The sequence below is a fragment of the Balaenoptera acutorostrata genome, chromosome 6 (genome assembly GCF_949987535.1).
Source record: "Balaenoptera acutorostrata chromosome 6, mBalAcu1.1, whole genome shotgun sequence".
In the NCBI taxonomy this organism is placed as follows: domain Eukaryota; kingdom Metazoa; phylum Chordata; class Mammalia; order Artiodactyla; family Balaenopteridae; genus Balaenoptera; species Balaenoptera acutorostrata.
The window spans coordinates 54,578,793-54,600,821 of NC_080069.1; the positions used below are offsets into that span (position 1 = coordinate 54,578,793).

The 22,029-nt window shown below is 42.6% G+C and overlaps 4 protein-coding genes and 1 long non-coding RNA gene across 5 annotated transcripts; 4 read left to right on the forward strand and 1 right to left on the reverse strand.

The window, feature by feature from the left end:
* The first annotated feature begins 362 nt into the window (after nucleotides 1–362).
* Nucleotides 363–953, forward strand: LOC103009118 (interferon omega-1-like). Its single transcript, XM_007176815.2, has one exon. It carries the CDS (start codon nucleotides 366–368, stop codon nucleotides 951–953), a length of 588 nt encoding a protein of 195 aa, XP_007176877.2. The 5' UTR covers nucleotides 363–365.
* A 6,379-nt stretch (nucleotides 954–7,332) lies between these two features.
* LOC130708531 (uncharacterized) lies at nucleotides 7,333–13,435 on the reverse strand. The gene is made up of 4 exons (XR_009008763.1): nucleotides 13,145–13,435; nucleotides 10,110–10,177; nucleotides 9,602–9,663; nucleotides 7,333–8,267 (listed from the first exon to the last, which is right to left on the reverse strand). It is a non-coding gene; the product is annotated as an uncharacterized LOC130708531 (long non-coding RNA).
* Nucleotides 10,623–12,690, forward strand: LOC130708530 (guanine nucleotide-binding protein-like 3-like protein). Its single transcript, XM_057549421.1, has one exon. The coding sequence runs from the start codon at nucleotides 10,713–10,715 to the stop codon at nucleotides 12,459–12,461; it is 1,749 nt and encodes a 582-aa protein (XP_057405404.1). The 5' UTR covers nucleotides 10,623–10,712; the 3' UTR covers nucleotides 12,462–12,690.
* Nucleotides 13,436–13,731: 296 nt separating the features above from the next.
* On the forward strand, nucleotides 13,732–14,244 carry LOC103012490 (interferon alpha-13-like). Its single transcript, XM_028165149.2, has one exon. It carries the CDS (start codon nucleotides 13,732–13,734, stop codon nucleotides 14,242–14,244), a length of 513 nt encoding a protein of 170 aa, XP_028020950.2.
* A 5,009-nt stretch (nucleotides 14,245–19,253) lies between these two features.
* LOC130708422 (interferon alpha-1-like) lies at nucleotides 19,254–19,823 on the forward strand. The gene has a single exon (XM_057548483.1). The coding sequence runs from the start codon at nucleotides 19,254–19,256 to the stop codon at nucleotides 19,821–19,823; it is 570 nt and encodes a 189-aa protein (XP_057404466.1).
* The last annotated feature ends 2,206 nt before the right edge of the window (nucleotides 19,824–22,029 follow it).

Here is a 22,029-nt window from a genome sequence, read left to right on the forward strand (position 1 = left end):
TTATGCATGAAAGAGATATAGAATGTGTGTATTTAGAAACCTACATCACTTCTGACTTTAAGACAAAAACATTTCTCATTTGATTAATAAATATCCATTTGGATGGGCACACCTGAAATTACAGGAAAATTAAACTTCTTGCAAAATTAACAGTTTAGAATGATGACATCATCGTAGACCATATTGAGAATACATAAGTGAAAATCAAAAAAGGAAGTAAAAGTGTATAGAAATGTTTAGAAAATGAAAATTATTGTGTTCCCTATTTAATGGCCTTGCTTAGAAAGAATGTCATCAGAGAACCTACCCGCAAGTTTCCTCCAGACGCTCGTCTCAGCCAGGCCAGCAGCAGCCTCATTTGCCCCATGGCCTTCATGCTCTCTCTACTGACTGCCCTGGTGATGTTCAGCTACGGCCCTGGTGGATCTCTGGGCTGCGACCTGTCTCAGAACCACGTGCGGATTAGCAGGAAGAACTTCATGCTTCTGGGCCAAATGAGGAGAATCCCCCCTTACTTCTGTCTGAAGGATAGAAAAGACTTCGGTTTCCCCCAGGACACGGTGGATGGCAGCCAGCTCCCGAAGGCCCAGGCCACCTCTGTCCTCCACGAGATGCTCCAGCAGATCTTCCGCCTCTTCCACACAGAGCGCTCCTCTGCCGCCTGGGACACCTCCCTCCTGGACAAACTCCACGCTGGACTCCATCAGCAGCTGGAGGACCTGGACGCCTGTTTGGTGCAGGTGATGGGAGATGAAGAAACTGCCCTGGGAGTGACGGGCCCTACACTGGCCGTGAAGAGATACTTCCATGGAATCCATCTCTACCTGAAAGAGAAGAAATACAGTGACTGTGCCTGGGAAATTGTCAGAGTGGAAATCATGAGATCCTTGTCTTCATCAACCAACTTGCAAGAAAGGATAAGAATTATGGATAGAGACCTGGGGTCACCTTGAAATGATTCTCATTGACTAAGATGCCATATCACCCTTGCACATATGTGTTTGGTCATTTCAGAAGGCTCTTATTTCAATTTTAATCACAGAATTCATTGTATTAATTCAGCTAATACTCTGTCAGTAGTAATAAGCAAGTATATGTTAAAATTATTCAGCTTCAGGGGCATCAGCCCCTAAGCAATGACTACCCTGTTATTTATTTATTTTGTTTATTTGTTTATTTATTTATTTATTTCTGTATCTTATTTTTATATTTTCATATATATTTATACTTAACACTGTCTTAAAATTTAGAAAATATTCATCTTTCCATTTCATTAAATTTGCATTGTTTTATTTATTAAATTCTTATGAGAGAAAACTTCTTGAGATTTTTAAGTTCTGAAACCTACATTCTTATTTTTTTCTATGTAAATTTATTTCAGACTAGTATTTGTCCATTTTGTCCTTTGGAACAGTCCTACCACTTTCATTGCAGGAAATGCTTGTCAAAAGGTGGAATTCCATGGAATTGAGGGAAGTCCTGGAAATTATGGAGAATGGTTAGTCCTGATGTCATAGGTGTAACTGATTTATACCCACCAGGAAAGAGTGGTCGGGGCAAATACCTGTGGGAAGGAGTCATCTCCTCGAGGGAAGCTGGTGACATATGGTGTTGACTGCCGATCCTGGCACCTTCCTCCCGCCTTCTCCCCAGTCCTGCTTTACTGACCCATTCTTCCCTTATACATACCTTCAGTCCCTCCAGCTCACTGACCAGCCACACAGCTGCTCTGGTTCTGTGCACGTTTCCAGCTTCAAGGTTTCTGTTAGAGTGAAAGCCATAGGAAGAGAGCACAAGTGAAAGGAGAGTTCTAGGATTTTCAAAACCTCTGTGAGAAGGAGCCAGGGTTCATGGCACTGGATCCCAGCTCTGCTATTAATAGCAGTGTGACCTTGACAAATAACACAAACACTAAGCTCCCTAGTTTCCTCATCTTTAATATGGGGACAATAGTAGTATTTTTTCATAGGATTATTCTCAGGATTCAATGAGTAAATATACACAAGAGGCATAAAAGTGTGCCTGTCAGAAATAAGCAGGACTGTTAGAGTCACAGAGTGGCTACCCTCGGGGAGGAGAAGGAGAGCTGCTCTGAGGTAGCAACTGGAAGGCAACATAAGAAACGTGCTACGTCCTGGGCAAAATCTATTACTTTTAACTTGGGTGCTAGTTTCCCAATGTATTCAGTGTGTGAAATTTCCCTGTGCTGTATGTTGAAGATACTTGCAATTTCTGTGTATTATACTTCTTTTTTAAAGAATAAATTTATTTGTTTATTTACATTTTATTTTTGGCTGCATTGGGTCTTCGTTGCGGCGAGCGGGGGCTACTCTTCCTTGTGGTGTGAAGTGGCCTCTCATTGCAGTGGCTTCTCTTGTCACGAAGCATGGACTTTAGGCATGCAGGCTTCAGTCGTTGTGGCTCGCGGGCTCTAGAGCGCAGGCTCAGTAGTTGTGGCACACGGGCTTAGTTGCTCCACGGCATGTGAGATCTTCCCAGACCAGGGCTTGAACCCGTGTCCCCTACATTGGCAGGCGGATTCTTAACCACTCTGCCACCAGGGAAGTCCTTGTGTATTATACTTCTGAAAGATTTTCTGCGAATTAGTAAAAATTCTTTGAGAAAGAAGGATCAGTAGAAAATACTTGGATCTATTTTAACAATGAATAATATGGAAATAACAGAGACCTCAAATAATGCAAAAAGTCACAAACGTTTTTCATTAATAATGTTTGTTGCTTCTTTAGTATGAGAAACGCACAAAATAGCTCCTGAACTCTTTCATTTTTTGGTCTTTCAGCAGCAACACAGAAGCAGGAAGAAAAAAGCAGGAGCTATGAAAGGTAAGGTTCTGCTCTCTAATCCTGGGCCTTCCCGGGTTTGATCTTAGTTCTCTTTTCCATACAGTCCCAGGTCTATAATTGCTGGCAATGTCACCTCCTACAGCCTGTACTCTCAGAAAATAATGGCCCCCCCAGAGGAGACACTCAGAGCAAGAAAGCAAAGAAGTCAGGACCTGGGACACTTCTAACCCACGCTCTGCTCATCCATGTGAAAGCTGGGCCATGGCACTTACCCACCAAGTGACAATGTGAGACGTGGTGGAACAATGACTGTTTTGGTGGCAAAATTTGGGGTAATGACTCGGACAAGTTAACCTCCCTAAGTTTCATAGTCTGTGTCTGGGAGAGTCCCAGGATTGTTGTGATGATTGCCTGGGGCAATGTGTGTGAAAGAGCTTTAAAATGACACCGCTCTACACACATGGACCTTACTATTAGTGTCACTGAACCTCCGACCTCGAATTCTAGTTCCTGGGCATTAATCTTGAAAGAATCTCTTCCCAATGGAACAGTCTACTCAGCATGTTCCACTCTCTCTTTGCTTCCACTCTCGCTGGACACACCCAGGCTCCTATTTTTGGTTTGCAGAGCTCACCTGAAAGGCACTCACGTGACACCAGCCCCACCCTCTCTTCAGAAAGGTGATTCATATCTTCTGTCATCTCAGGCATCCCTCTTGCTAGCTGGCCCTGTGGAATTCCAGGGTCCTAGTCCAGCAAGAGGCTGACACGAGGGAGTCCCATTGGGAACAGAATATGGAAGGAAGCCTTGGGGTAAGGCATCTTCTGGAAACAAAATGGTCTCTCTCAAAAACAGCAAAGTTCATTCTTCACAAGTAAATTGTTTCTTCTAAAAAAGAGTGTTTTCTTTTGTCTCTGCTGCATTGGGGGAAAGGATGCAGTAGTCCTGGAACTGGGTTTAGAGAAAAGAAGAGGTTCTCCAGTTCTGATTGAGAGCTGACTTTGAGTGTTTGAGGCAGAGGAAGGTTAGGGAGGGAGTCTGACAGTGGCCTTGCACACCCTCTACCATCTCAGCTGCCTTCATTTGTGTCAGGATGAATACAGCCCTTCAAAAAAGCAAATACAAAAGCATAGGAACTTGACAAATACTGAGGGGCTTTACAAATTGAGAAAATCCATTAAAGAACGAGTCTCAGGAACAGGACTTCCCAGTCCTTCCCCTTCTCCATCATGATATTGATCTGTAAACAGCCATGGGTTGGAATGTTTGGGGTTACACAGGCACATAGATTCCCAAATGTCCCAATCAGCCTCTAGGAACAGAGACAAGAAACTTCACACACTCCCCAAAACAGCACTGGAATTTGGCATTCCTGAGGTCTCAAGTTCAGAAAGAAATGGAACAAACCAGAGGACCCCAAATATTCTGATGGAGAATAACTTTTATCTAACTCCAAGGCCTTCTTGCATCCTGATGAAAGCTGGGCAAAGCAGCTCAGCTCCCCACTTCTCAATTTAGACTTCATGAAAGTGTACAACTGAGGACTTTTCGCCTTTCCTTTCTCATGGGACAGGCTCTGGAGCAGCAGGGACGCACAATTCCTGGCCATGTTTGTGGTTGAGCAAGCAGGGACAAGAGGAGGCCAAAGGGGAGGCAGAGCAGTATAGGGTCTTAGCAAACCTGGGAGTGGAACAGCATAGTCTTACCAGGCTTAGGAAAGGGATCTCCATCTGCATCAGGTACCGTACTCAGCTCACTCTCCAGCTACACTTCGTATTCCCACCCAGTATCCTGCACACTGTTAGGGACATCATTGGTCCTCAGAGTTGTTAATAAAAGGGATAAATGTAATAAGCTGAACATACTTATGCCAGTAAAACTGTCTGAAAATGACAGTCTTGCTGCATCTTCTCTTGTGGGTTACTCTTGTCTTCTCAGGTGACCAGTACATTTCTTAGCTCAGCATCTCCTTAGTCTTCCTTCAACTTCATGCATGATTTAGGGCAATTGTTTTCTTTTTCCTATAGTACAGTTTTCTCAGCTTTAGAATAGGGATAATGAGACTACTATATTCCATTCAACATACCATCGCATGTTATGTGCTCTATATAATGAGAATATAATAAGTCATAAAGTTATCTTAAGTGAGCAGATTATTTAAAGCACCAGGGACATATTAAACATAGCAATGATAGTCGTTATTGTGACAGGTATGCACAAAGGAGTAAAAGCCATTATTTCATGTCCACTCAAAAGATACATATTTTTTTAAGATTTTTTTTGATGTGGATCATTTTTAAAGTCTGTATTGAATTTGTTACAGTATTGCTTCTGTTTGTTTTATGTTTTGGTTTTTTGGCCCTGAGGCATGTGGGATCTTAGCTCCCCAACGAGGGATCGAACCCACACCCCCTGCATTGGAAGGCAAAGTCTTAACCACTGGACCGCCAGGGAAGTCCCCGAAAGATATTGATATAATGCCATATTTGTGCCTTACTGAGCTCATCATTTTGTTATGCAAAAATTCTACCTCTGTGAATTAAAATAGGATCATCTTTTTAAGTATTGTACAAAGCATACACATAAATTTTTAAATTCTACTAGCAAATGAAATTTTCTCACGGATGTACCAAACACTAGATTACAAATACCTATGGATCTCTAGTGGGCATCAATACAAAATGCAATCAGTGCATTGGCACAGACATATTTATCAATATTAAGTAGAAAGTAATATATTAAGTTTAAATTTACATCAGGCTGAAATTAAAAGCATTTTGATGCAAACAGAGTACAAATTTTTATGCAACTTATCCATATAAAATGACATTTTGAAGAAGTGAATAAAACTCTCCAATGAAAAACCCTGATTATATATATAAAGCTGAATGCTTAATCTATTAAGCCTTAAGGGTCTATTAAGCCTTAAGGGTCTTCTAAGACCCTTGCTTAAAACAAATGAGAGGAAAAAAATATATTGAAAATTGAGATTAATTTCTTAAAATACTTACTAGGTCATAAGATATTGCCAATAAGCTACATCTTACTGAGGTTAGAGATCAATGTGAAGCAGCCTTGGCTGACAGGTCCGAAGCATCAGATACTTGTTATTACACCGGCCATTTTAAAGTCTGACCTTCATCTGGTCTCTGTGTCACCACCATCGTCTGCTTTTCTGCTCCTCCTCCTCTCCTTTCTTTGTTGACTCCACACTCTCACCTTAGGGAATTGGTGTTCCTCAAAGATCTATGCTAGTCCCACCCTTCATCCTCTCTGCACATATAGTCTCAACCTCCCAAATAGTTCCAAACATCATCTCTATGACTGTTGACTTCCATATGCATGTCTTTACCCAGGTTCACATCTCCAAACAACTGTCATTAGCTCCAAACCCTCATATTTACCTGCTACCCTAGATAATCTCCATACATGGCCAAAACTGACCATCATGCAATTACCTGGCAAACTCCTGCAGACCCCTGGGATGCCAGCTTACCAACTGCTCTTGCAGAAGCTTTCCCTGATCCATGCAAGCCCACATGCTCCCAAGAACCTGTACTTTCCCTGTCACAGCATTAGCATTCCTTTAATTGAACACCTAGTTACCCATAGCTCCACCAGACTGCAAGCTCTGTGACACCAGGCAATGTGTCCACTATTTTCATTGTACTTGGCACCCATCACGGTGCCAACAATACAAGGGATATTCACACTTCTTTGTTGAAGTTTAAATTCCATGATTCCATAATATATTTCACAGTTTATTGATCATGCAACTGCTGAAACTGAATCAGCAACCATTAGACATGCTTTCTCCGAGAAAGAACAAGTAAAAGAGAATAGCTCCAGCTGCTATAACCTGTCATAATGACTTGTGCATCTCCTTCACATCCTAGAAAGGGTTTCAAGCTAATTTTTTACTCTTTAAGGCCTGTCTTCTCTGACAGAGTGCTCCATTAAGAAAGTAATATCTTTGGGCTTCCCTGGTGGCGCAGTGGTTGGGAGTCCGCCTGCCAGTGCAGGGGACACGGGTTCGAGCCCTGGTCCGGGAGGATCCCACATGCCGCGGAGCAACTAAGCTCGTGCGCCACAACTACTGAGCCTGCGCTCTAGAGCCTGTGAGCCACAACTACTGAGCCCAAGTGCCACAACTACTGAAGCCCATGCGCCTAGAGCCCGTGCTCCACAATAAGAGAAGCCACCGCAATGAGAAGCCTGCGCACCGCAATGAAGAGTAGCCCCCGCTCGCCGCAACTAGAGAAAGCCCGCACACAGCAACGAAGACCCAACACAGCCAAAAATAAATAAATAAAATAAATAAAAAAAAAAAAAAAAAAAAAAAAAGAAAGTAATATCTTTGTTTTATCTACCAATATATTAAAAAATACAAGTAAAATCCTGAAAGCAGAGATACTTCAAAATATTTTAAGAACCAATGAAATGAATAAAACTATTTATGTTCCCTTTGGATTTTAAGGCAGATTAAAGGTTTAAGGACACTCTGATTTTCTTTAAGAGTATGAGTTAAACCTAACACTTAAAATATACCTTTTGCACCCCCAAAGCAACGGAAAAAAAGACACAAAGCTGACCATATCATAAATGAAGAATAAATTTGGTAAATATAACAATCATCATAGAGAAATAAATTCTAATTATTACAAATTAAAAATAAATTTTCTCTCCATTCAAAAGTATTGTTTCCACTTACTATTGAAAAACAATGTGCTGAGATGACTCAATGCATTTACAACTGAATCAAAAGAAAAGTCATTGAACTGAGCAAATATTGACGCGCTTGAGGCCACCTCTAAGCAGAGAAGACTCCATTGTAGAAGACTGGGTCCAGGTCTCCTTTTCCCACTCCTGGGTTCTCTGAGGTTGAACATACAGGGAAAGCACACTCTGATTTTCACGCCTTAACTTCCACTCTCATATTGTCCTGGGCACAGCAGCTATGGACTTGCTTTTCAGATCGAGCCTGGTCCTTTGGAAGGAGTTCTTCAAAGTCAGGCTGGAGTCCTCATTGACCAGGACGGTCTTTTCCTCCCCATCTCCTGCACCAAACGAGTCTCCCGATCTTCCCACTGTTGATCAAGCCCAGTGAGCAATTTCAGCTGTTTGTGCTGAAGACGAAGGAGAAGTGCTGTATCGTCTCATGGAGAATGAGGCGGCCTGAGTGTTTTGGAACTGGCTGTCAGCCAGCTGGTGCTGATGCAACCTGAAAACCTTCTTGTCCTTCAGGCAGGAAAACAAAGAAGATTCTCCCTGTTAGGGGCAGGACTGGGAGGGTCTCCTGCTTTGGCAGGCCGTGGTTCGGGGCCGGGCACAGCTAAGGGTGCAGACAGGGCTGGAGAACATCATCCTGGGTGTCATCAGTGAGGAGGGTGGCAGGCCCCGCTGAGCCTGGTGATGCAGGTGTCTGGCTGTGGGAGCCTGTATCCAGCTGCTCTGAGTACCTGCCTGCAAATGAGATTCTTAAATAGGCCAGGATTGTCATTTCTCTACTTATCCCAGTATTGTTTCCACGTTTTTGCAATGTGTCTTCCATTTATGGGCAACATAGAATGTCACAACTTCAATTCTTCTTTTATTACACTGGAAATTAAACACACTCCTGGAACATGAAAGAGTATCAGTCCAATAGGATGTATTCATCTAAATGAGACCCAAGGTTGAAATAAAAACCTGAGTCTCAATATATCTCTTTTTCAATTCTGGTAAGAATACTTAGAGGTTTGACGCTGTACTCTATTTTGCCACTTCTTAAATTGCACCAAAATACAACTAGCCTCACCTCTCTGCATTTTCCTCTAAAGGGACTGATACATTAGATTTAAATTCTTCCACATGTCTTTACAGGACCATAGCTCACATTTTCTGACAGTTTACAGATAATGGTGACCTAAAAATGAACAGCAAGGGTAAATTCATGCAGTTCTCTTCATTCTGTCACCAGAAATGTTCTGACTACACATATATGTGACAATGCGCTTGGCAATGTGGATTCCAGGAAAGTAAAGCAGGGATGGTGACTACCCTCCAGGGACCAGGGAGGACAGGGAGCAGGGAGGACAGACTTCAGAGGCAGGATTAGGATGAAGGCAGCACCACGTGCTCAGTGCAGCTGAGGGCCAGTGCTCAGAGCTGATGAAGAGGAGAGCCTGGGAGCAGCAGAAAGCTCCACTCTGACCAAAATCTGGGGCTCCTGAATTTAAATGACATCAGATTTTCATTTCCTCTTTTAAAAAATGGAGACAACTTTAGTTGTGGTCACACAAGACATTGCCTAGATCAAATAAAATAAAGTTTGCCAAGTATAGGCTGAGAATTTGAACAGAGTGAATGATAGCAGCCTTTTGTATTAATGTAACAAATGGTAACCTGTACAGTCCACCCTCAGCCCAGCCAAGAGAAGCTCTGACTACAGGTTCCTTAACACTCAGGGGTCTGCATGGTGAGGCCCCCAAATGCAAACTCTAGGAGAGGGATTGCCTGTCGGCCTGCGAAGGAGTAGAGACCTAGTCTCTACCCTTAGAGCAGGGCCCGGTACATTAAGGAGAACTCCTACGGCATCTGAAGCTCTTTGCAGCGTCTAAGAAAGTGTTTTGACCTCCTCCCCACAAAAAAAAAAAAAAAGGCTGCTCTGTGACTAGTGTAAATGAAATAAATAGTCCTTTTCCTCACCTTATTTTGTTTCAGACCACCTCTGGTGTTAATTTTTAAGACACAGATTAAATTATACTTTCAAAACAAACACATAACCTCAGAGAAAAAGAGATCAGATTTCTGGTTACCATAGCCAAGGGGGTGTGAGTTGAGAAAATCAGATGAAGGCAGTCAAAAGGGTTTTTTCTTCCTTAAAAAAAAAAGACATTAAAATAATGTTGTAGAGACCAGGAAAATGGTTAGAAATATATATATGGGGGAGAGAGTGATGAGAAGTAAAGCATTCCTAGATTTTCAGCCATGGAACAGCACAATACTCTAATTCAAAAGCTATTTCCTGGGTTAGCATTAGGGCAATGTTAAGCTAGTACTTCTCTTAGGCATGAATGGTAAGAAGACACCAAATCTAAGTCATCAAGATAAAGGATGTTTTAATGCAATATTTTAAAATGAAAATTAATACCAAAATATGCACGAGGAACAAAATATAAAAATTTTAAGTAAAGAAATGAAGTTGACCTCCATTTGCATGGCCCTGACAGTCTTACAAAGTAAGCCTTCATGATGTAAATGAAATTTGGGCAAATTCCACTTAGTGTATAAAATTCTTACTAAAGAAAAATGAAAAAGTCTGACCTGCTAAACGTCCTCAGTTGCTTGTACACACCAACCCTTCTTTCTAACCATATAGTCAAGGTGAGGTCCTGGGAAAGACATTTCAGGAACTTGAGTTAAAAATCAGTTAAGACTATCACGGGGTCATTAGAAATTGTCAAACATGGTAATTCCCTCAATTAAAAACAAGTGGAAAAGTAATCTTGAAAGTATTAATGAGTTGGCTTCCATTAAAGGTAGAAAAGTAAAACTGCATTAAACACTTGGGATTTCCCTGGTGGCGCAGCGGTTAAGAATCCACCTGCCTACGCAGGGCACACGGGTTTGATCCCTGGTCTAGGAAGGTCCCACATGCCTTGGAGCAACTAAGTCCATGTGCTGCTGCTACTGAGCCTGTGCTCTGGAGCCCGCGAGCCGCAAATACTGAGCCTGCGCGCCCAGAGCCCGTGCTCGCAACAAGAGAAGCCACCGCAATGAGAAGCCCGCGCACCGCAACAAAGACTGAACCCAGCCTAAAATAGATAAACCGAGTGTTCTGCCATCTTCTCTTCTCAGATCTCCGCCGGAAGTGGAGGAAAAAAAAAGCCTGCAGATTTGAATCTACCTGCTTTCAAGCTAGTCATCATGATGAAACTTAGACACAAAAATAAAAAGCCAGGTAAAAGTTCCAAAGGCCGCAAGAAGATAAGTTGGTTCCACACTCAGCCTGCAAAGCAGAATGGGAAGAAAGCAGCCACCAAAGTGGCCTCCGCTCCCCAGTTTGTTCACTCCAATGATCATGCCAGTCGGGAGGCTGAATTAAAGAAGAAGAGGGTTGAGGACATGCGGGAGAAGCAGCAGGCTGCCCGGGAGCAAGAGAGACACCGACGCAGGACCATTGAAAGCTATTGTCAGGATGTCCTGCGACGCCAGAAGGAGTTTGAGCGCAAGGAGGAAGTTTTGGAGGAATTAAATATGTTTCCTCAGTTGGATGATGAGGCCACAAGGAAGGCTTATTACAAGGAGTTCCGTAAGGTGGTGGAATACTCTGATGTGATTCTAGAAGTCCTGGATGCCAGGGACCCATTGGGCTGCCGCTGCTTCCAAATGGAGGAGACTGTCCTGCAGGCAGAAGGCAACAAGAAGCTGGTCCTGATCTTGAACAAGATTGACCTGGTCCCCAAGGAGGTTGTGGAGAAGTGGCTGGAATACCTTCGGAATGAGCTGCCAGTCGTAGCTTTCAAGGCCAGCACCCAGCATCAGGTCAAAAACCTGAATCGCTGCAGTGTGCCAGTGGATCAAGCCTCTGAGTCACTGCTGAAAAGCAAAGCCTGCTTTGGAGCTGAAAATCTCATGAGGGTTCTGGGGAACTATTGCCGCCTGGGTGAAGTACGCACCCATATCCGTGTGGGTGTTGTGGGCCTTCCCAATGTTGGGAAGAGCAGCCTGATCAATAGCCTGAAGCGCAGCCGTGCGTGCAGTGTGGGAGCCGTTCCTGGGGTCACCAAGTTCATGCAGGAGGTCTACCTGGACAAATTCATCAGGCTGCTGGATGCCCCGGGCATTGTCCCAGGACCCAACTCGGAGGTGGGCACCATCCTGTGCAACTGCATTCGTGTGCAGAAGCTGGCGGATCCTGTGACCCCAGTGGAGACCATTCTGCAGCGCTGCAACCTGGAGGAGATTTCCAGCTATTACGGTGTCTCTGGGTTCCAGACCACTGAGCACTTTCTGACTGCAGTGGCCCACCGCTTGGGGAAGAAGAAGAAGGGGGGCATATACAGTCAGGAGCAGGCAGCCAAAGCTGTCCTGGCTGACTGGGTGAGCGGGAAGATCAGCTTCTATACACTCCCACCCTCCACTCACACTCTGCCTGCCCATCTCAGTGCTGAGATTGTTAAGGAGATGACTGAGGTCTTCGACATTGAGGATACCGAGCAGGCCAATGAGGACACCATGGAATGCTTGGCCACTGGAGAATCTGATGAGCTGTTGGGTGACATGGACCCGCTCGAAATGGAGATCAAGTGGCTCCATTCTCCGATGGTGAAAATAGCAGATGCCATGGAAAATAAAACCACGGTGTATAAGATTGGAGATCTCACTGGGTATTGCACCAATCCAAACCGTCATCAGATGGGGTGGGCTAAGCGCAACGTGGATCTTCACCCCAGGAACAATAGCTCAGTGGATGTCTGCCCAGTGGACCGCCGCCCGATGCTACAGAGGATCATGGAGACAGACCCACTGCAGCAGGGCCAGGCTCTGGCATCTGCCCTGAAGAATAAGAAGAAGCTCCAGAAGCGTACAGATAAGCTCGCCAGCAAGCTGTCTGATTCCATGATGTCCGCCCTTGACCTCTCTGGCAACGCTGATGACAGTGCTGGTGACTGATCCACTGATCTCATCTCCTTCCCCCACTCCAAGCATCAGTTCCAGTGGAAATAACAGATAAAATGGTTTGCTTCTCCCTGAAGCACCTACATATTAAAAGAGCCCCTTCCCCCAACCCCCCTTCCCTCCATTCTCCAGGAAAAAAAAAGTCCCAAGTGTCTGAAACTGACAAACCCAATACCCTTATTTAATCCGTACTCTGTTTTCAAGAGAAATAAAAAAAAATTATCAGCAAAAAAAAAAATAAATAAATAAATAAATAAACCCAGCCTAAAATAAACCCAGCCTAAAATAAACAAATAATTAATTATATTAAATACTTTAGTATAAAGACAATAGTTTAAATAAAGTTTAATACAATGCTCTATTTTAATATGAAAATATATTTTAATATTCTATGTTTAATATTGAAAATATTTTAACATCAATTTATTATAAAAATATGAAACATTTAAAATATTTAATTTAAATATGATATGAATTAAGTTAAATATAAAATTAATTTTAAAATATAACAAATAAAATGCTGTGAGTGTTTTAATATTCCTACTTTTCAGATATTCAGTACTTTCTCCCTCACTTTAACGCTGTATCCTTGAAAGACACCATGAAGTCCCAGAGCATCTACAGGGGCGCTCAGCTCCCGCGTCCTCGGCCCCGGTGGTGGCCGCGCTCCGACTCACCCGCAGGGCGGCCCCAACATCGTCCTGTCGTCCCATCGCCGCCGCCGCGTTCCCTTTTCTCTGAGCCTTCGCTGCCTCGCGCCAGAAACGAGCCCGAATCTGTAAACTCGGCTCCCCTTTCTCTGAGGCTGGGAATCGCTCTGATTCCCCACCTCAGACCGCTCAGAAAAAGGCTTCTTTCCCCAAAATTGCCTCGCTCAAGTTTCTGTGAGAAAATAAAGCGCAAAACTCAGGGGAAGCCCCGAAAATGCAAGGTTCCGGTTCCCAACCAGACAAAAATGTCGCTGGCCAGGCCGCGACAAGGCTTCCTCTTCAACACTCAGCACCGAGTAAAAGAAGGTGTTTCGCGCGCTATGCTGACTATTAAAGCAGCCTCAGAGACTACGTTTCGCCCCGTCGCTCGAACCGCAGGAGACAACCGCAGACTGCAAACTCAGAAGTCGGCGTTTCCCAAACAAACCCTGCGCCCTCTACCGGCCGCCTAGGGAAGGACGCTGTCCACAGTTCCAGGGAAGGAAGCTTCCCACTAATTGTTTGGCGGTGCCCGCGCGCCCCCTGGCGGCCAGCTAGTGAATCACTCATTCTCAATGGCCCAGATCTATTTGCTAGTGGCAGGAGTGATGCTCTGCTCCATCCCTGCTTGCTCTCTTGGCTGGAACTTGCCAAGAAGCCATAGCCAGGAAAACAAGGAAGTCTTCCAACATTTGGAACAGATGCAAAGGATCCCCTCTCAGTGGTGCCTAAAGGACAGAACCGACTTCAAATGTCCTTGGAAAAGAGAGAATATCACCCCAATCCAGATGACTCAAGGCACCTGTCACCACCATCTGATGCTCCAGCAGATCTTCAACCTCTTCGCCACGGAGAACAGCCGTGCTGCCTGGAACAACACCCTCCTCGATAAACTTCTCTCCAGCCTTCATCTGAGGCTGCACCGACTGGAGCAGCTGAAAAAAGACAATCTAGATTGTCGAGATTTGGGACTTGCTGCCCGGGAGTATTTCCACGGAATCCATGTCTACCTGAAGGCAAAGGAATACAGCCCCTGTGCCTGGGAGGTTGTCAGAGTGGAAATTGAAGGGTGCCTTTCCCTTATGTAAGAATCCTCAAAGAAATGTCAACAAATACAGAATATTTTTTATACTCGTGACACTTTTCATTCAATTACACTAGTGTTCAAGTCCAAAGCAACCTCGACTTGTGTTTCCTCACAGGCTGAAAAATGTCTGAAATGAAAATCATGATTTTAAAAAAGGTTTTGACAGCAGAACACAATCTCTTTTCTTTTTTTCTTTTTTAAATATTTATTTAATTAAATAATTTATTTATTTATGGCTGTGTTGGGTCTTCGTTTCTGTGCGAGGGCTTTCTCTCTAGTTGTGGCACGTGGGGGCCACTCTTCATCGCGGTGCGCAGGCCTCTCATTATCGCGGCCTCTCCCGCTGCGGAGCACAGGCTCCAGACGCGCAGGCTCAGCAATTGTGGCTCACGGGGCCTAGTTTCTCCGCGGCATGTGGGATCTTCCCAGACCAGGGCTCGAACCCCTGTCACCTGCATTAGCAGGCAGATTCTCAACCACTGCGCCACCAGGGAAGCCCCAATCTCTTTTCTTGTATCAATAATTTTATAACATAATTTAAAAGATCACTTTAAGTTTTGGGAGGGGTATTTGCTATTTCCAACATATGAAGTATAGAAAGGTTTTTTGGATAGTGTGGTGTTAAGAGATATTTGTCAGTTAACTTAATGCTGACTGCTGTAACAGGTAAACAGAATGCTGTCAGGAATTTGATCATAATAGAGTCTTATCTTTCCCTGGTATAAGAACACAAGGCAGGCATTCCTGATCAGATGGATGTTCTAAGTTGCTCTCCAAAGAGTGATTCGGGGACATGGGTACCCCCTGTTTTGTGGATTTTTCCATCATCAACAGGTGACTCCAAATTTTTCTGCAGTACTTGAGTCTATTCCACTCAGTGGTAAAGGGAAAATAGTCTGGTGCATCACATGGGAGGTTTTCAAGGGCCAGGAATATACAGGGCAAGAGCACTTCTGCTCACATTGCATGGCCTGGATTTATCCTTGTGGAAATCTCACTGCAAAGACGATGGGGAATTATTGGATGATTAATGGACGAGGAGACAAGTTCAGTGCATAAGACCACTTTTCATCTTTACACAATTGTCCTAATGAAGTTCTGGGTGTGTGTGGAGAGGAACAACTAATGTTCTTGCTTGCACACACTTACTTCGTTAAAAAACAATCTGACCCACAGAGAAAGAGAAATATCGTTTATATGTGGAATCTAAAAAAATGATACAAATGAACTTATTTACAAAACAGAAACGGACTAACAGAACAAACTCATGGTTACCGGGGGGAAGGGTGTGGGGGAGGGAAAGTTGGGGAGTTTGGGATTGACATAAACACACTGCTATATTTGGGATGGATGGCCAACAGGGACCTACTGTGTAGCACAGGGAACTCTGCTCAGTATTATGTGGCAACCTAGATGGGAGGGGAGTTTGAGAAAGAATGGATGCATGTATGCGTGTGGCTGAATCACTTTGCTGTACACCTGAGGCTAGCACAGCATTGTTAATCAGATATACTCCAGTATGAAATAAAAAGTTAAAAAAACTCTCATCCTCTAGTTCTGCCTTAAAAGAAAGAAAACAGTCAAGTTTGGATGTTTATTCTCAGACTCAGTGGTATTATGATTTCATGTATTTTTATTGTTCATTTGCTGAAATAAAGAAAACTAAAAAAACAACACACCCACAATCAGAGCCAAATTCTTATTCCACAAGTTCAGCTTGGGGAAGATGACACGGATGTCACTCAGAGTTCACAGTATCATAGACTGTTTGAAAGAAGCATTCAAGTTGATGCCCAAAGGCATAGCCTAGGAGGAAAATATCCACGAATGTAGACACAAGTTGTTTCCTTATTGCCTGAGGGAGACAAGAAAAGTACGATCAGGCAGCTCCTTGCAAGTACTTGAGGATGACTGAAGAAAAAGGGGAGAGAGACTCTTCCATTTGTGTCCAGGCCCGTGATTCTCATCCTGCTCTTCTAAGTATTGAAAATGCAAACTTGAAGAAGAAAATATTCCTGCAAATGATCTTTAAAAAAAATATCTCACGCAATATTCCATTATCACTTCCCTTGTAGAACCATGAAGAATTTACAAAGTCTCTGTAGATTATCGTCCTCTCATATCATATCTATCTAATATATGTTGGTATTGTTCCTTCTCCTATTACTATCATCACTGGTCCCTTCATGAGTATGGATTGAGCTCTGGAAATGATAGGGACTGGACTAGCTGTCTAGGAAACGGGGTTGGGTAAGATGGTGTCTCTCGCTTTAGGTATTTTACAGACTCCTGGGACGTATTCTGAGGACACAGTAAGTCAGGTCATGTCTTACTATTTGGGCTTCTTCAACAAAAGAGCATAGACTGGGTAGTTTGGAAAGAGCAGAAATGTATTGCTCACAGCTCCAGAGTCTGGAAATCCAAGATCTGGCTGTCAGCGTGGTCCAGTTCTGGTGAGAGCCTGCTTCACGTCTCACACTGCAGAGTTCTCCTTGTATCATCATACAGCAGGAGAGGGAGGCATTTATCTCTGACCTCTTTGATAAGGGCACTAATTCCATTCGTGAGGCCTCCATCTTCACACCCTAATCAAGTCCTAAAGGGCCCGCCACCTGATACCATCACTTTGGGGGTTAGCACTTCCAAATACGAATTTTGTGGGGACCGAAACATTCAGAGCAGAAAGGGCATTGAAGGCTACATGTCTTGGCATCCAGAAGAGACAATATATTCATGTAAATAAAGAAGAATGAGCAATTCATCAGGCCAAAAGAACAGACCGAGGACTCAGAATCCAAACTCTTGATTTTCAACCTGCAGTAATGCTTTAATTATTATGTGTCAAAATTTGGAAATCAAACTGAAATGGACCCCATCGTCCCTTGGAAGGGAATGAAGACACAGGATGAAAATGATCGTTCATCAGTCTTTGTGAGGAGTCTCCAAAGAATCTCAGTATATAGGTAGTCATTGCCACATCTGTAAAGATCCACCGAAGAGTAACGCGGTTAATTGTCTGGTTGCTGTGACCTGTGTGAATCAGGGAGAGTCTGACTTCAGATACGTGGCTCTGTATGTGACACCAAGCTGGTTATATTCTGCCAGGACCTAGTAGAGGACAAATTAGCGATGAGGCCATCCTCCTGAGTTTAATAGAGTGCCGGGCAAAGGCTGAAAATTGTGCTGCTCTTACAACTTGAATCCCCAGGGCCATATGCACCTTAAAGGGAAGAGAATCCTAGTGGTTTTAGCAACAAACTCAGTAGGCATGACTGATACCAGTAGGAATAGAGTGGAACTACTATCCACTGTCTATTATAATCATGGCAAATATGACCGTGATAAATGAAAATAAGTTGGTCTTTCGTAACTGCCTTCCATTAGAGGGAAAACATCTGAGAAGCTGCTTTGGTTAAAATGACTTGTGGCGTGATTACACTGGGCCTGGTGCCGAGGATACCACAGAGAATACGACAGAGCCCAGTTGCTACAGAGCTGATTTGCCAAAGATGGTCACATACCTATTATTTATTGAAAGATCAGAATTGCAGAGGGCTGAGGCCACAGAACATCCACTGCAAAATAAAAGAATTCATGATCAGAGTTGAAAGTTAATTCTTTCCATGATACCAATCAATATTTATCCAGTTCTCAATTAATTACAAAGATGGTTTTCTTTTGTTTGAAAAGAATAGGCTTGGATTGGAACCTTAGACAGTCCTTTGGGGAATCTGAAATTCAGTGCAAAAATACAGAGAAAGATTCAAATTGATGATGATTCCTAGATCATGCATTCTCATTGGGGAGCAGATTGCTCCCATGGGTGCAAACGTTAGTTCTTAGGGGTGCGAACAAATCTCAGCTACTACAATGGTGGGTGGCACTCCAAGGCTCAACCCTATCCAGCAAAATCTCATTCCTTTGTATTCATTGTTCTCTTTGGGTTTTCTTGTGTATGAGATGAGAGGCATTGACATTGAGTACATGGAAGATACACAATATGCAGGATCAGTGCTACAAGCTCTGGTGGCTTGATGTTTCATTAGAGGACTTTCTCTCCATCATATGCTTGAACTCAAAGTCATAATGTGAGAGGTGGCCTTTGCTTACTTACGAGCTGTCCTTGTCTCTCTTGTGGATTTTGCTTACGTTTGAGCCTCACTGTGATGTGGGCATCGGGAATTAAACACAAATAGGTTGTATTTTATTACTTAATTCTAAAAAAGTTACCTAGGAGATCAATAATTATGTCTAGTCCTAAAGAGAAAAAGTTGTTGACAATATCTAGATGAATATCTAGCAGCTAGTGAAGTTAGAAATCATTTTATGATATGAATCAAAAGTAATAATTACCTAAAAATAAATGTTAAGAAAATCATTTAAATTTTCAATGGTTTTAGCAGTTTTGATAGATTTTTAAATATATCTATACATTGGTATTCTTAGGAAGTATTTGTATAAATTTTTATTGAATATGTAATTTGATACATTCCTATTTATTAAGTAAATGTATTGCCTTAAAAGTCATTCTGCACAATTAACCAAAATGTTAAATTAATTGCAGTAGCTTTTACAGTTAATCTTTAGCCTGAATTTTTTTTGTCATACTCACCCCTGCATCGAATAAAAAGAATAAACTTTTCACTTTCTTTTTCTATTTATAAAGTAAAGATATGCATGGAGTACATATCGATGGACACAGTATATGTGTGTATCAAAATTTCATAGGGGGGCCATATGGAAAAATAATATCTAAAAAGGCTCTGTGGGCAGGAGAAGGGGAGGCAAGGAGGAAAAACAGTGGTTGAGAAACGCTGCCCTAACCTATCTGGAGAGTGCAAAATGAAAAGCAAAAACAGAAGTAGAAAGTAAGAGGGAACATTCAGAAAATGGAAACAAATTCATTCCCATTTAAGACCCAGGCCTGAAGGAAGGTCTTCAGAGAACCTAGAGAGCAGGGTTCACAGAGTCCCCACCTCAGCCAGGCCGGCAGCATCTACAAGGTCCCCGATGGCCCCAACCTTGTCCTTACTCCTGGCCCTGGTGCTGTTCAGCTGCAACTCCAGCTGCTCTCTGGGCTGCGACCTGCCTCAGACCCACAGCCTGGCTAACACGAGGGCCCTGATGCTCCTGCAACAAATGAGGAGAATCTCCCCCTTCTCCTGCCTGAAGGACAGAAATGACTTTGGATTCCCCCAGGAGGCGTTTGGTGGCAACCAGTTCCAGAAGGCTCAAGCCATCGCTGTCGTCCATGAGACGATCCAGCAGACCTTCCGGCTCTTCAGCACGGAGGGCTCGGCTGCCGCTTGGGATGAGACCCTCCTGGACAAGTTCTGCACTGCACTTTCTCAGCAGCTCACTGACCTGCAAGCCTGTCTGATGCAGGAGGCGGGGCTGGAAGGGACTCCCCTGCTGAAGGAGGACTCCATCCTGGCTGTGAGGAAATACTTCCACAGAATCACTGTCTATCTGCAAGAGAAGAACTACAGCCCTTGTGCCTGGGAGATTGTCAGAGCAGAAGTCATGAGATCCTTCCCTTCCTCAACAAACTTGCAAGAAAGACTCAGGAGGAAGGAATGACACACACCTGCTTCAACACGGAAAGGATTCTCACTGCCTAACAAGACCACACTTCCACCTGTGCTGCCATGTCAAAGACTCTCATTTCTGTTCTCGTCATGCCCTGAATTGAATCAATCTGTCAAGTGTTTTCAGGAATATTAAGCAACATCATGTTCAACTCCGCAGACACTAGTTCCTTACAGATGATTTATTTATCTATTTAAAAATTTATTTATTTAACTATTTATAAAGTTTTAACTTATTTTTTGTTTGTATAATATTATGTGCACCTTTAAATTGTGGTTAAGAGAAAAAACACGTTCTTTGTATTTAGTCTATTTATATTTTGCTTTATGCATTAAATAAATTTTCTCCATAGAAAACTTTTTATATTTGTTTATTCTTAAAAAAGAAACACTGAGCCTGAATGTGCAACCTGATTAAAGAATGGTGCAATTCATTTACATCATTATGTAAATGATATGATACGCTAGTTAGAGTCATTATGATACTCTAGTTAGAAGTAAATATAAACTTCGTCTAAGCCAGGTTGTATGTTGCCCTCAGGATATAGTGGTGACCATAATGAATCCAATCCTGCTTTTTTGTCTCTCGATTTTTGTAGGGAAAGGAACCTAAAAACAATAATCAGTTAATTGAAAATTAAATATTAATTATGTTTAAACTAATACTAACTAATATTATAAATTAATATAAGTTAGGTTTAATGCTATAGTGAGAAGAAGGGTGAAAAATGAAATTCTCTCAGCCGAAGGTGGATCAAGCCATGTGAGGATATAAAAACAAAAGTCGTAGATGTTCTCTACCATTCACTGGTAGGTATCTAACTGCAAATGTCCACTGGATATTGCACTTGGCAATTTACAAGTAATTCCATGAAGTGTAAAGCATGGGAACAGAAGTGTTCAAATGGAAGAGAGAATACAATGAGAAAAGGACTTGAAGTTGAGTCCTATGACCTTAACCTTAAACAGGAGGGAAGAGAGCAGCAAAGGAAAGCGGAGTGGAATGGCCATATATTAACAGGACGAGAGAGAACGGTAAGAAGACCATGTGTAAAAGGCTGAAACTGCTTAGAAGACTCAATGCATTCATTTAAATTGTAGACAGAAACTACCCCCTACTTGGGAAAAGAGACAGTATTGGCCACCTCAGTGAGAGCATGTTTGGGAGAATTAATCAGCAGAAACCATTGTGGAGAGGGTGGAAGGATGAATAAGAGAAGATAATGACAATATATATAGAAAATAGGTTTGAGATATTTGCCATCTGAACTGGAGGAGAGACATAGGGTGGGACCTAGAGTAGAAGGTAGATCATTTTATTCTCTGCGTGGTTGTCCTTTTTTGAAACATTTTTGCCTCTGAAGAGGTCACATAGATTTGATGTATTGACAACTCATATTCATGTTTAAAATTTTATTTAGTTTAAATCATGACATATGTAATTACAAGGAAAATTTATCATCATCTTGATTGTTATGTTGATTTTCAGTAAGCTGCTCTGTAGATTGAAGTCATCCACTACCTGGGAAACAGATGGAACTGACTTTAGTGAGAGCTGATTTGGTGGAATAAATCAGCCGGAACCATATTGGAGTCAGTGGAGGGTAATAAGAGAAGAGAGGAAATCCCACTGTCATTTTTTCACCTGGGGAGTCACTTTACTTCTTTCACTCTCATCATAGTCAGTTTTGCATTTGTTTTCCATTTACCTCAGTGCATCCAAAGCCAATGACAGCTTTCTAAGAAAGGTGAATAGAGAAAGAAAACAATGACATATTGAAAATTATGGAAAATAGTGGTATGGACCCCTTTATGTTTCCATTTTTACTTCTCTGTTTTGGTTCCTATTTCAAAATGAGACAGAAAGTAATTCAGAAGCAGCAAGACAACACTTGCCCAGAACAATACTGACTGAAAAAAGAACATATAAAATTAAGACTCTGAAATCAGCAGTGAAAAGAAGGAAACTTTTCTCTAGCATCATATGCCTTACATCTTCACCACCCTGCATCTTCACTGTGACATGGGAATGGTGAATCAAGAGGCTCAGTAAAAATGTACTGAATGATCTAATGATGCTTATTAATCGCTTTAATATAAGGTTCTGATGGGAGGTTAATAGAAGCTTCTGATGTGAAGTCTGATGGAAAAAACGAGAATATTATTTGTTACTAATTATCTTGAGACATTATTATGAA